The sequence below is a fragment of the Desmodus rotundus genome, chromosome 8, assembly GCF_022682495.2.
Source record: "Desmodus rotundus isolate HL8 chromosome 8, HLdesRot8A.1, whole genome shotgun sequence".
Lineage (NCBI taxonomy): Eukaryota > Metazoa > Chordata > Mammalia > Chiroptera > Phyllostomidae > Desmodus > Desmodus rotundus.
In genome coordinates, this window is record NC_071394.1 from 46939850 (window position 1) to 46955765 (window position 15916).

Below are 15916 nucleotides of genomic sequence, written 5' to 3' on the forward strand. Positions count from 1 at the left end.
GACAAATAGATAAATATAATATGACATAACCATACAATGGACAACTTTGTAGCCATAAGCAATTAAGGATTAACCTTAGCATATTATTCTAAGTAAAAGGGAAAAGAGCCATACACATAGTCTCCATGTTTATGATTCCATTTCTACAAACTATTTAGAATAGGCAAATCTACAGAGATAGGAAGAAGATTCTTGGTTTTCTAAAGCTGGAGGATAGAGGACTTTACTACTAATGGGTATGGGCTTTCTTTTGGAATAATTATGGACAACATTGTAGTAGTTGTCGGAGGGGATATAAGGGGGCTAAATGGTAATGGCAAAATACAATTAAACAAATTTTTTAAAAAACTGTAAAAATGTTCTAAAACTACAGTGTGGTGATGGTTGTATACCTCTGAACATACTAAGCACCATGAACTATATTTTAATGCATGCATATTATAGTATGCCAATTATATTTTAATAAACCTTTTAAAGTTAAAATGTAACAAGCACAGATAACTTGCATGATCCACAGTCATATACTGTAACTTGCAAAAAGGTATTGAGAAATTTTAATTTAACAATATTAAATACTTCCCTGGACAGGTGGCTCAGTTGGTTGGAGCATCATCCCATATACCAAAAGGTTGTGGGTTTGATTCCCTGTCAAGGCACATCCCTAGGCTGCAGGTTCGATCCCTGGTCAGGGCACCTACAGGAGGCAACCGACCAAATTTTCTCTCTCACATCAGTGTTTCTTTCTCTCTCTCTTTCTCCCTCCCTCTCTCCCGTGATTCCTCTTTCTATAAAATCAATAAACATATCCTTGGGTGATGATTAAAAAAAAGCTGTTGAACAATTAAACACTATGTATGACAGAAACAGATACCATAATTTGGGGTTTATATTCATAATTTAATAAGAATTAAAATTTACCAATTGGTTACTATGTTCTGCCAGGCACAGAACTATAAATTAGGCACTTTTAAAAAGTACTTTGTCAGAATGGATCAAAAGTAATCTCATTTCTCAGAATTTGTTATAAGGAAATAAGATAGCTTTGGTTAGAAAAAAAAAGAAACTAAGGTAAAAATTACATTCATTATAGGATTGTTTATAATAGTAAGTCTCTAGAAGCCATTTAAATATCTATTAATAGCAAGTGAAATGGTAAATTTCATATACTTAATATTTGATTAATAAAATGTATAATTATGAAGACTATATAGGTCCTTTTGTAAATACAAAGCTATAAAACTCTTTATGTACTATAATATTTATAGCAAACATTCATTGAGGATTTCAGGCACTGCACTAAATACTTTATATGGATTAATTCATTAATTGTCATGATAACCCTCTGAGGTAAGTGTTATTGAGGCTTATAGCAATTCAGTAACTGTCAAAGTCACAAGCTAGTAACTGCTGAAGTCAACACTCAAATCTTCACCACCTGACTCCTCACACCACATCTTAGCCATGAGGCTCACCACCTTTCATCATAGTATCATACTCCAAAGACATGAACAAGGGCAAGAAGATAGTCAAAAATGGAAATATTTGACCTGATAGTGGATTAGAAGTAAATTTTCCATTCTAAATTTTAGATATTTTAGTGTTCATACACTTTGTTGCCTTTAGGCAAATGAAAAGTGGGTAAGAATTTAAAAGTTCTATTTCTGTTATTACTCTTGTTTTCCAGCTCCCTTAGGATAAGTCAATTTTCTGTTTATCAAGATATTGTAATGCAAATGCAAAGCAAACAGAAAAATTCTCAACTTCATCTTAGGGAATGTGTATCATACGATATCTTAACAAGAAGGTTATAGTATATGAACTTTACCTTGAATATATCTGCACTGTTTGGGTTAAACAGCTGGTGTTTCCCAGAACCCAAAATAATTGGACCTGAACATCTTGCTTCCCCATAGACATAAAGGGATACTGTTGCCGAGGTGCCCGCATTTTCAAGATCCCCAGTAACAACGGTCACCTTCCAATCTCCTTCTGCAAAGGAAAAAAAATAAATATGAAATTGTGGAGGAAACCATATTAATATAAGGAAATGAGAAATTCTACTTAATCTACTTAGTGGTGAAATGAGTAATTTGTTAAATCAAGACTAAGGAGAGACATCAGATAAATGGTTGTGTGAGATATCCACATTGTCTCTCCCCTTGATGTTTCAACAATTTGAACAGCTATAATTCAGCAAAAATTCCCTGATCAATGCATAGGCACACCTGAAAGATCTGCACACTGTAGCATGTAACGGTGGGCAAGTGAAAGCAAACAGAGGAGGAGAATAGAGAGAAGGGCTGAGATGAACCACAGACATAGTCTGCAGCTGGGAGCTCACCATGGGGCTCAGCTGGGAGAGAGGAGAAATCCAGTTGTGGCTGGCACTCCCTTCAGCCAGGAGGAGCACAGAGATTTGGTGGGCATTACTGTAGGAGTGAGCAGTGTGAGTTGCAGGTGAGCCGAGAGATCTGGGCAAGGACACACAGTGCTGGGGTGCTGCTGTGGTTGTTGGGTGGCTGGCATTCCAGACAGGGAAACAAAGACAGAGTCTTGCCACCCCATAGATTACCAGAACTTGCCTTCCTTTGCCCTTGTTTTTGGGTTCCAGAACCCACTATCTACAAACCCAAGAACTAGTACTACAGAATCACAATCTTCCCTGAGCAAAGGGTGTATTCTGTTACTCGTACTGGGTCAGGGCACAGGGGAGACCTGTCAAATATCAGGTCATCATAACTAGGAGGGTAAAACAAAGAAGTCTGCCAAGTTCCCCCAGCCAACCCCACCCCCATGCATCACAGCTACACTAACCACAGCCAAAGGCACTGTCAGGGTCTGCATTGAGATTTCACAGAGGTAAAAAAGTTGTGATTTAATGCCATCTACTGGAAAATAATAGAAAGACCTCTTTGTATTAATCTGCTAGAGAAGTGCCATCATACAGAGATTCCTAGGCAGAGAAGGAACTCATCAAATACCATGAATAACCAAGAAAGGGAGGCAGCTCAGAAAACAAACAAACAAAACTCTAGAAAACAAACTTAAACACATGATAATATGTGACATAAATGACAGACAGTTCAATATTGCAGTTCTGAAATTACTCAATGAGATGCAAGAAAATACAGACAGGTAATTTAATGCACTCAGAAAACAAGTTAATGAACAAAATGAGTACTTTATCAAAGATATTGAAACAAAAAAGTCAAACAAAAATTCTAGAGATTAATAATTTAGTAAAGAAAAAATCAAGAATGAACTAGCAAGCATTGGAAATAAAATGTACCAGATAGAGGAAATAATTAATGATATCAAAGATAGAAACATAGAAATGATGCAGAGGGAAGAAGAGACTTGAGCATAAAAATTTTTCTATGAGAACTATCTGACTTAATCATAAAGAACAATATAAGAATAGTAGGCATGCCAGAAAAAAGAGAGTGAAAAGGAAACAGACAGCCTATTCATATAGTTGACGAGAACTTCCCAAACCTCCAACAAGAACTAGATCCTTAAATGCAAGAAGCAAACAGAACATCTAGTTACCTCAGTCCAAACAGACCTTCAAGGAGGCACATTGTTTTAAAACTATGAATGACAAAGAAAGATTTCCCAAGTCAGCCAGTGAAAAAAAGAAAGTAACCTATAAAGGAGAGTCAATTAGGTTATCATCAAACTTCTCAGCAGAAATTCTACAAGCTAGAAGAGAGTGGAACCAAATATTCAAACTTTCTGAAATAAATTACTGAAACAGAGAAATTGCCAGCCATGAACAATATATTCAGCCAAGTTATCCTTTAAATACGAAGGAGAAGTAAAAACTTTTCTAGACATATAGAAACTGAGGAAATTTGTCACTAGGAGTCCTCAAGTGCATGAAATACTCAAGGGCATTATTCTACCTGTAACAAAGAGAAAAGGTCACAAAATCACTAGTAAAATCACCAACAAATTTACAGCATATGCAGGAATAATTTGTGACAACAAAACCATAAAAGAGGAAGGACTACAGTTCTGAATTGGCAAAGGATGATGGAGATCACATTCAAAAGAAAAAGAATTACTGTATATGTCAAAATTTCTTTTTCATAAACCTAATAATAACCACACATACACACACACAATGTGACACACAGCTTTAAAAAAGGAAACAGAGAAAAGAAGTATGTAACACCACCAAACAAAAACAACAGTGAGGAACATAGAGTGTGGGGAACTGTTCCAAGCATGGGAAATGTGGCTCAGCCCCAACTTGGAAAACCAGTGGGGAGCAAAGAAGGCAGGCAGGACCACGTCCATGGATAAGTTCTCCAGTGGGAAATCAGGCCTGCATTGTACCCAGACAGCTATGAGACTTGCTCTTGCTAAAAAACTCCCTCACCCTGAATTGAGGAAGCAAATGTTTACTGAGTATCTATCTTCCCAGAATCTGGGCTAGACCCCCAGGTATGGCACAAAGCCTTTTTCTCCTTTTACATTGCAAATATCCCCCTTTGATTTACTCAGTGATTTCCTCTCCTGTGTCTGCAAAGATAACCACCCCAAACAAACCTATGAATAATAAATGAGGGCCATCTTTGATGTAGGAGGCCTAGAAAAACAATAAAGCCTGTCCAAGAGGGGGTGAAGGGGTCTCTCTCTAACTTGGAGAGTGGCCACATAGCCCCTTTTCCTCCACCAGATTTCTATAGTCCGTGTGTATGTGTGTTTGAATACTGAAACCTCAACAGCAGATCTTGCGGGCCGAGATCTGCGTCAATAGAGGAGAAGAACCAAAAGAGGCACAGGGCTACCAGAAAACAAAAGATAAAAGGGCTATAGGATATCCTCATACAACAATCATTACCCTGAATAGAAATGGAGCGAATTCACTAATAAAAAGGCACAGAGTAACAGATTAAATCAAAAAATGAAACACAACTGGGGACTTCTGGTCAAGATAGAAGTGTAGGTAAACATGGCTTGCCTCCTGGCACAACCTCAGCAAAAATTACAACTAGACTACAAAACAAATATCACCAAAAATCATCAGAAAATTAACCTCTAAAGAAGTCTAACAAGGAATTAAAGAAGCCAAATTCATCCAACCAGGTAGGAAGGACAGAGAATTGGAGCCACACAGATAGGTGCAGAGAGGCACAGAGATGTGAAACGAGTGTCCCTATACCCATGTCTAGTGGATAAAACTGGGAAGGTTACCTCTGGAACAAGGGATCCCTGACCCATACCAAACCACCCAGCCCAGGGTAACAGCACCAGAAAGGTAAGTCCCCAAAACTTCTGGCTGTAAAAACCAGTGGCAGTTGGGGCAGAAGAAGAAACTGTGGGATTCTCAGGCATCTCTTCTTAAAAGGCCTGCAATGGATTTAGGACTTCTGCAGACTCACTCCATCTGGGATTCAGCACCAGGGCAACAGCTGGAAGGGCACCAGTGACATATGGGGAGGTTGAAGTGACTAGCATCAGGGACAACTTCCTCCCAGAAAAATCTCTAGAGGCCAGGCTGCAGCACTGTCCCATCTGCAAGCCCTCCCCTACAAAAAGCCACAGAGTGGAGACAATGCTTACCTTGCCCTGGCGATTACCTATGGCTCCACCCCGCCCGACTTAATGGTGAACTTATTTACAATAGGCCATGCTAACTAACACAGAGAGTCAAAGAAGCTCTATTTAAGACACAGAAACAAACACAGAGAGGCTTCCAAAATAAGGAGACAAAGAAATATGGTCCAAATGAAAGAACAAAACAAAACTCCAGGAAAAGAACTAAACAAACTGGAGATAAGCAATCTATAAGGTACAGAGTTTAAAAGACTGGAGATTAGGATGCTCAAGTAACTCACTAGGTACTTCAACAGCATAAAAACGAACCAGAAGAAATGATGTTTACACTAAGTGAAATAAAGAAAAATTTACAGGAACCAATAGAGGAGGGATGAAGAATAGAGGAGGGGCCAAGAATCAAATCAATGATTTGGAACATAAGGAAGGAAAAAACATTCAATTAGAACAGCAAAAAAGAAAAAGAATTTCAAAAAATGAGGATAAGGAGCCTCTGGGACATATTCAAATGTACCAACATCTAAATCGCAGGGATGTCAGAACAAGAGAAAGAGCAAAAATTGAAAACTTACTTGCAAAAATAATGAAAGAAAACTTACCTAATTTGGTGGAAAATAAGCATACAAGGCCAGAAGTACAGAGTCCCAAACAAGATGGACCTTAAGCAGACCACATCAAGATACATCATAATTAAAATGCCAAAGGTTAAAAGATAAAAGGAGAATCTTAAAAGCAGCAAGAGAAAAGCAGATAGTTACCTACATAAGAGTTCCCATAAGATGGTCAGCTGATTTCTCAAAAGAAACTTTGCAGGCTAGAAAGGACTGGTAAGAAGTATTTAAAGTGATGAAAAACAAGGACCTACAACCTAGATTACTCTATCCAGAAAAGCTATAATTTAGAATTATAATTTATAATTTAGAAGACCAGATAAAGGGCATCCCAGACAAGGTGAAACTGAAGGAATTCATCATCACCAAGCCATTATTATATGAAATTTTAAAGGGATATATTTAAGTTGTGTCATTTAAGACTCAACTATCAACAATTCACAACTATCAACAATTGACTCAAAAATCAAACTAAGCAAACAAGCAGAACAGAAACAGAATCATAGATATGGAGATCATTTGGATGATTATCAGTTGGGAGGGGGAAGGGGAAGAATTGGGGTAAAGGTGTGGGAATTACGAAGTACAAATTGGTAGGTGCCAATTAGACAGGGCTATGTTTTTTTTTTTTTTTTTTTTAAATTTTTATTGTTATTCAATTACAGTTGTATGCCTTTTCTCCCCATCCCTCCACCCCACCCCAGGTGAACCCACCTCCACCCTCCCCCTTGGTTTTGTCCATGTGTCCTTTATAGTAGTTCCTGTAATCCCCTCTTCCTACTGTCCCCGCCCCCCCCGCCCCCCGCCCTGGCTATTGTTAGATTGTTCTTAACTTCAATGTCTCTGGTTATATTTAGTTTGCTTTTTTCTTCTATTGATTATGTTCCAGTTAAAGGTGAGATCATATGGTATTTGTCCCTCACCGCCTGGCTTATTTCACTTAGCATAATGCTCTCCAGTTTCATCCATGCTGTTGCAAAGGGTATAAGCTCCTTCTTTCTCTCTGCTGCGTAGAATTCCATTGTGTAAATATACCATAGTTTTTGGATCCACTCGTTTGCTGATGGGCACTTCGGACATATGAAAAGATGCTCAGCATCACTAGCCATCAGAGAGATGCAAATTAAAACCACAATGAGGTATCATCTCACACCAGTCAGAGTGGCCAACATAAACAAATCCACAAACAAATGTTGGAGAGGATGCGGAGAAAAGGGAACCCTAGTGCACTGTTGGTGGGAATGCAGACTGGTGAGGCCACTGTGGAAAACAATATGGAATTTCCTCAGAAAACTAAAAATGGAACTGCCCTTTGACCCAGCAATTCCGCTGCTGGGATTATACCCTAAGAACACTGAAACACCAATCCAAAAGAACCTGTGCACCCCAATGTTCATAGTAGACAGGGCTATGTTAATAACAATATTGGAAATGGAGTAGCCAAAGAACTTATATGTATGACCTATGGACATGAAGTAAGTTGGGGGATTGCTGAAGGGAATGGGGGATACCAAGTGGAGGAGAATGAAGAGGGAAAATTGGGACAACGGTAATTGTATAATAAATAAAATATATTTTAAAAAGCACAACTGTATGCTGTATTCATGAGACCCATCTAAGCTGCAAAGACAAAGTTAGACTCGAAGTGAAGAGGTGGAAAATGACTGTTTAAGCAAATAACATGCACAGAAAAGCAGGTGTGGCCACACCTTCATCGACAAAATAGATTCCAAGATAACAAGGGACAAAGATGGACATTTTATAATGACATTTTATAACAGAGTACACTACATTATGAAGATATAACACAATATATATGTACCCAATCAGTAAGCACAGAAATATGTAAAGTAACTACTAATAGAACTAAAGGGAGAAACTGAGGAAAAAACACAGTCATAGCTGGGGAACTATTGACAACTCTAGAGAGGTCATCCAAATAGCAAATCAATAAAGAAATATCAGCCTTAAATGATACATTAGACCAAATGAACATAATTGACATTTATAGAACCTTTCATCTCAGAACTTCAGATTATACATTCTTCTCAAGAATAAACCATGTGGTGGGTTACAAAACCAACCTTAGCAAATTCAAGAAGATGGAAATTATAGCAAGCATATGCTCTGACCACAATACTTTAAAATATGAAATAACTGCAAAAAGGAATTAAAGAAACCTACAAATATGTGAGTATTAGATAACATACTACAAAAAAAGACTGGGTCAAAGGAGAAATAAAAAGTGAGATCAAAAGACATATAGAGATAAATGAAAATGACCATATGACATATCAAAATTTCTCAGATGCAACACAAGGAGTATCAAAATTTCTCAGATGCAACACAACCATTGTATGCCTATCTCAAGAAACAAGAGAAATCCCAAGTAGCCCTGGCTGGTGTGGCTCAGTGGATTGAGAGCCACTGGCCTGCGAACTAAAGAGAAATCCCAAGTAAACAACTTATGTTACATCCTAAAGAACTAGAAGAAGGAGTTCTGCTCAAGATGGAGGTGTAGGTAGAAATCTCTTGCTTCCTTGCACAACTAAAAGGAGGATAACAACCAATCTAAAATCAATAAACAACCAGAAGCTCCAGAAAATCAAACTGCATGGAACTCCGACAACCAAGAAATTTAAAAAATCAACCAGAACAACCAGACCAGTAAGAACCTGCAATGAGGCAGCAGACCTTGCAGGCAAGGCCAGCTGAGAAAAACCATGGCAAGGCAGTGGACTGCATGGGCAGGGTTGGCTGAAGGCGAAACTGAGACTCAGAGCTGACAGTGGACTATAGTGGGGATTGCCATGGTGGAAGAAACTCCACCATGAGTCCTTTGGATGGTGCACTGGAGACAAGCAGGTGAGCTGCATTGTTCCCTTTCTGGCTCCTCCCCGACAGGCAATGTCACAGTGCAGCAAACAGGGTTGTCCTGCCCTGGTGAATACGTAAGGCCCCACCCCCTTACAACTTAACAGGTGTGCCAAGACAAAGAAATATGGCCCAAATGAAAGAACAGAGCAAAACTTCAGAAAGAGAGCTAGGCAAGTAGGAGATAGCCAAGCTATCTGATGGAGAATTTAAAGCCCTGGTAATCAAAATGCTCACAGATCTGATTGAACTTGGTCGAAAAATGAAAAAAACAAACAAAAAAACAAATGAAAGATACCCCAAATGAAATAAAGCAAAATATTCAGGGAACCAACATTGACAGGAAGGAAACCGGGACTCAAAGCAATGAATTGGAACAAAAGGAAGAAATAAACATCCAACCAGAAAAGAATGAAGAAACAAGAATTAAAAAAAAGTGAAGAGTGACTTATGAACCTCTGGGACAACCTGAAGCGTTACAATATCTGAATTATAGGGGTGCCAGAAGGAGAAGAACAACAGCAAGATTTTATTTGAACAAATAATGAAGGAAAACTTCCCCAATCTGGCAAAGGAAATAGACTTCCAGGAAGTCCAGGAAGCCCAAAGAGTCCCAAAGAACTTGGACTCAAAGAGGAACACACCAAAGCACACCATCATTAAGTTATCCAAGATTAAAGATAAGGAGAGAATACTAAAAGAATCCAGAAAAAAGGAGTCAGTTACCTACAAAAGAGTTCCCATAAGGCTATCAGCTGATTTCTCAAAAAAAAAAAAAACAAAACCTGCAGGCAAGAAGGGGCTGGAAAGAAGTATTCAAAGTCATGAAAGGCAAGGACCTACATCCAGATTACTCTATCCAACAAAGTTTTAATTTAGAATAGAAGGGCAGGTAAAGTGCTTCCCACATAAGGTCAAGTTAAAGAAGCTCATCATTGCCAAGCCATTATTATATGAAATTTTGAAGGGTTAAATGATAAATGCTAAACTTATCTAAGAAAAAGAAGATCAAAAATATGAACAGTAAAATGACAACAAATTCACAACTATCAACAAATGAACCTAAAAGAAAATAAAAACAATGAAAACAAAAACTAAGCAAACTAGAACAGGAACAGAATCAGGGAAATGGAGAGCATATAGAGGGATTTCACTATGGAGGGGAAAGAGAGGACAAGGGGGAAAAAGGTACAGGGAAGAAGAAGCATAATTAGTAGGCATAAAATAGATGGGGAGAGATAAAAAATGGTATAGGAAACAGAGAAGTCAAAGAACATATGTACAACCCATGGACATGAACTCAGTGGGGAAGATGCTGGAGGGTTGGGGATACAGGGTGGAGGGGGGATAAAAGGGGAAAATTGGGAAAACTGTAATAGCATAATCAATAAAAATACTTAAAAAGAGAACTAGAAGAAAAAGAACAAAAACATATAAAAGTCAGCAGAAGAAAGGAAATTATAAAATTAGAGAATTGAAATTAAGAACAAAAAGACTACAAAAAATCAAAGAACTGGTTCTTTGAAAAAATTAATAAGATTGATAACCTTTGGCTAGACTCACTAAGGAAAAAAGAGAAAAGTCTCATATAAACCAAACTAGAAATGAAAGAGAAGTTATGACTGACATCACAGATATACAAAGAATTGTACTAGAAAACAATGAAAGACTATGTGTCACCAAATTCAATTAATATAAAAGAAATAGATAAGTTCCTAGAAATATATAACCTTCCTAGACCGAATCATGAAGAATTAGAAAATCTAACTAGAATGACCAATAGTGAAGAAATTGAAACAACCATCAAAAACTTCCCAAAAGTAAAAGTTCAGGACAAGATAAACATCCACAGATTTCACACATACACTTCTTAAACTCTTCCAAAAAATTGAATATGAGGCAATACTTCCTACCACATTTTATGAAGTGAATATAACTGATACTAAAATCTGGCAAGGATAATAGAAAAAAATAAACTACAGACCAATATATCGGATGAATACAGATGCAAAAATCCTAAATAAAATACTAGCAAATCAAATACCACAATGAAAAAAATAATACATCACAATCAAGTGGGGTTAATTCCAGGGGAACAAGGACAGTTTAACACAAAAATCAATCAATGTAATGCACCTCATTAACAAAGTATAAAAATCATATGATCTTATCAATAGACGCATAAAAGCATTTGATAAGATGAATCATCCATTTATGATCAAAACACTCAATAAAATAGATATAAAAGGAATGTACTTCAACAAAATAAAGGCAACAAAAGACAAACCCTTAGAAAATATCATACTCAATGTCAAAAAACTGAAAGCTTTTCCTCTAAAATCAAGAACAAGAAAAAGATGCCCACCCTCACCACTCTTATTCAACATAGTTCTAGACACTTTAGCCAGAGCAATCAGGCATGAGAAAGAAATAAAAATCACCCAAACTGGAGAGAAGTAAAAATGTCACTTTTTATGGATGACATGATTCTGTATACAGAAAACCCTAAAGACTGCACCAAAATACTGTTAGAAACAATAAACGAATGCAGTAAAATTGTAGGATACACAATCAATATACAAAAATCCACTTATTTCCTATACTAACCATAAAATTTCAGAAAAAGAAATGAAAAAATTCCCTTTGCAATTGCAACAAAAGAATAAAATACAGAGGAATAAACTTAACAAAAAAGTGAGGACCCATGTACTGAAGACTACAAAGCATTATTGAAAGAGGTTGAAAATGACAAAATGAAATAAGATAATTGTGTTCATGGATTGGAAGAATCAACATAGCTAAAATGGCCATATTACCCAAAGCAATATAGAGATTTAATGCAATTGCCATGAAAATCCCAATGTGATTTTTTAAAGAAAGAGAACAAAAAATAATTTGTATGGGAGACAAAAGACCCCAAGTGGCCAAAGCAATCCTAAGAAAACAGAACAAAAAAAAGGTATCACACTACCTGACTTCAAAATAAACTACGGAGCTATGATAATAAAAACAGCATGTTATTTGTTGAAAAAAACACACAGATCAAAGGAACAAAACTGAAAGCATAAAAATCAACCCACAGGAATTTGGGTGAAAAATTTTTGACAAAGGAGCCAAAACCACAAAATGGAGAAAAGAAAACCTCCTCAATAAATGGTGCTGGAAAATTGGAAAGCCACATGCAAAAGAATTAAACTAGATCACAGTTTGTGCCTGTGTAAAACGTTAATTCAAAATATATCAAAGACCTAAATATAAGATCTGAAAACATGGAAGAAAACATATGTACTAATAAACTTATGGACTTTGATCATAGAGAACATTTTATGAATTTTACCCCAAAGGCAAGGGAAGTAAAGGCAAAAATAAATGAATGGGACTGTATCGGACTAAAAATCTTTTTGCAGAGCAAAAGAAGCTGACAACAAAACAAAAAGGCAACCAACCAAATGGGAGATGACATATGCAAACAACAGCTCTAACAATGAGTTAATATCCAAAATATATAAAGAAGACATAAAGCTCAACACCAACCAAACAACCCAATTTAAAAAATGGGCAGAGGACCTGAACAGACACCTCTCCTCAAAAGATATACAAATGGCCAACAGGTGTTTGAAAAGATGTTCAACTTTATGAGCTGTTAGGAAAATTCAAATCAAAACTACAATGAGATGCCACCTCACCCTTGTTAGAATGGCTATTATCAATGAGACAAGTAATAACAAGTATTGGAGAGGTTGTGGAGAAAAAGAGATCCTTCATTCACTGCTGGTGGAAATGTACTCTGGCACAACCAGTAAGGAAAACAGTCTGTTGTTTCTCAAAATTTAACAACAGAGTCACCATATGACCCAGGAATCCCTCTCCTGGGCATCTACCCATGAAACTCAAAAACATTTATTCACAAAGGTATATGCACCCCTATATTCACTGAAGCATTACTCACTGTGGCTAAGACATGGAGCCAAAGTGTCCTTCAACAGAGGATTGGATAAAGATGATATGGTACATATATACTACAGAATACTATTCGGCCGTAAGAAAGGAAGAAATACTGCCATTTGTGACAACATGGATGGACCTTGAAAATATTATGGTAAGCTAAATAACTCAATCAGAAAAAGCTAAGAACCATATGATTTTGCTTACATGTGGGATATAAAACTGAAACTCATAGACACAGACAACAGTATGGTGGTTACTGAAGGAAGGGGAGAAGAGGAGGGTGGAGGACAAAGGGGGCCAAGTATTTGGTGACAGAAGATGATTTGACTTTGGTTGGTGTACACACAATGCAAAATACAGATCACATATCACAGAAATGTACAATTGAAATCTATGTGATTCTATTAACCAATGCCATTCCAATAAATTTAATTTAAAAAGAAGTATTAATATAAGTGTTGATTATGGAATCATTTTGAAGCCAGCATGTGAATTTTTTTTTTAGAAATATAGCATTTTAACTACAAAGCAAATAAACAGTGGGCTTTTTAGGACAGCAAATATTTGGGGCAAAAATGCTGAGCTGGAGGCATTTGGTATTAAGTGTTTAGCTGGAAAATTTAGAAGTTTATTTAGACATCACTGTCAAATCTTGAGGTGGGAATGAATGATAGACATATTGATAATCTGACACAGTAAGGTATTATCCAAGATTACTAGGAAATGCCCCTTCAAGATTGGGTTGGTGACACAGTCCTAGCAGAATCATGGTGAGGATGCAGATGACCTGCAAATGAAGCATGAAAAGATAAAAATGTTTTCAGGAAAGATTGCTGGAGTCTCCCAAGGGTTGGAATGAACCTATAAATAAGGAGGAAAATGTTGAATGTAGGACTTAGCAAACAGAGTTGGGCTGGGGAGAGAGAGGATGTAGAAAAGATGTATCTGAACTAGAGAAAGACAATGTGTATTATAAGCAGAATGGCTTACTGCACAGGAAGGTCGAGGCAAGCAGAGCATAACAGAAAACATCTTTTAAAAAGGGCTACCACTCGGCCTATGATTAGTTTAGTTAGAAAAATAAATTAAGATAGCATTTATGTTATCATTTTGTGCACTTTGGAAAACTGCTATCAACTCCAGTAGTAAAACCTTCTCACACTGAGCTCACACCACGTACAAGCATAACAGGGGATAAAGACAGGTCTGTTTGAACTCTATACGAGGCATGAAACTCTACTCATCACAGGTTACCTCAGGATTTCAGGGGCAATGTATAGATATCTTTATTATTTTCACATGCTCCATAGACACATACTGCCCTGTGAGTATTTTTTACATTTAGAAATGAGAGTAAGACCTATCATCATTCTGGACACCTGAGTTCTCAGTAACTCCTTCACTAAGATGTTTCTTTTTAACACATAATGCTATTCTCCCCTCCCAATACATTCTCAATGATTATTTGAAAATCTCTAATTGGTTTAATAAAACTTGCATCAGGGAAATAATGTTACATTTAATAATGGAATATTACTCAGGAATAAAAAAAGGCTGAAATCTTGCCATTTGTGACAAACTTGATGGACTTCAAGGGTCTTATGCTAAGTGAGATAAGTCAGACAGAGAAAGACAAATACCATATTGTTTCACTTACATGTAGAATCTAAAAGAACAAACAAAATAAAAGAAAAACAAACCCATAGAAACAGTGATCACCTGGTATTTGCCAGGGGAAGGGGGATGGAGAATGATAAAAATGTGAAGGAAAATATAGTCAATAATATTTTGATAGATAATTACTAGACTTAGTGTGGCGATCACATTGTAAGATACATGAAAGTCAAATCATTGTTTTGTATACCTGAAACTAGTATAATATTGTATACCAACTATACTTAAATATAAAAAAATAAATAAAAGTTAAACATGTGTTCTGTCATTTGCCATTTTATTGTAGCTAAGTACAATCAGTCTAGATACAATTGAACTAGAAAATCCTGAACTTCACGATACAATACTATGCCAACAATTGCAAGCAATTCAATTAATATTTGTTGACCAGCTGATTTGCAGATATTTTCTATCCTTATTATTTATAAGCATTGTGACAGACATTCAAGAGGCTCTCTAAGGAACCAGGTGAATCAAATGGTTAAATCAGACTTGACAGAGTTTATAGATCTTACCTAATACCAAGTTTACTGTTGACTCACTAGCATGCCACAGACTAAGTGTTCTTCATTTGGAGAGATCATAGACCAGGGTTTGGCAAATGATGGCCCACTGGCCAAATACAGACTGCTGCTTGTTTTGTAATTAAAGTTTCACTGGAACGCAGCACGTTAATTTGTTTATGGCTTGTCCATGGGTGCTCCTGTGCTCTACAACAGCAGAACTGAATAGTTTCAACAGACCATATGATCTGCAAAGCCTAAGATGCACGTTATCTGGACCTTCATCATAACAGTTTGCTGATGACAAATAGAACTCAAAAATGCCTTCTCCAGCCTGCATTAGAACATGTTCTGGTTGAGACTTAATATGAGAGATTTAAACAATGCATGCAGAGCTATTAAATCCTTTGATTTCCTAGCTTAGATAACCATTTCCATTCATGCTCTCATCAATCCATAAATACCAAGTTTATTCACAATAGGAAACCTAGACAAAGCAGCAAGTCCTGCTATGTCAGATTGCATTATTTAAAGAAGTCCTCACTGATCTTTCCTAACCTACTTGCTCTTTTGCACTGTGACCATTTCACTGTTCTATTTTTAACAGGTGGAATCTGTTTTCCCTCCCTTTCAGTCTGGGTTGCCCTTGTCCAATACAATACAGTACAAGTGTCATTCTGCGACTACAGAGTCTAGATTGGCTTGGGTCTGTTAGAACACTCCCTCCTGGACCCCTGGAGT

The 15916-nt window shown here is 36.9% G+C and overlaps 1 protein-coding gene across 1 annotated transcript in view; it reads right to left on the bottom strand.

Annotated features, from left to right (window-relative positions):
• Nucleotides 1-15916, bottom strand: part of RP1 (RP1 axonemal microtubule associated) — a 293397-nt gene that overhangs the window by 92031 nt on the left and 185450 nt on the right. The window contains exon 25 of the mRNA XM_024572510.3: nucleotides 1826-1989. Within this exon, the coding sequence (XP_024428278.3) occupies nucleotides 1826-1989 (164 nt within the window). The remainder of the gene's footprint in view (nucleotides 1-1825; nucleotides 1990-15916) is intronic.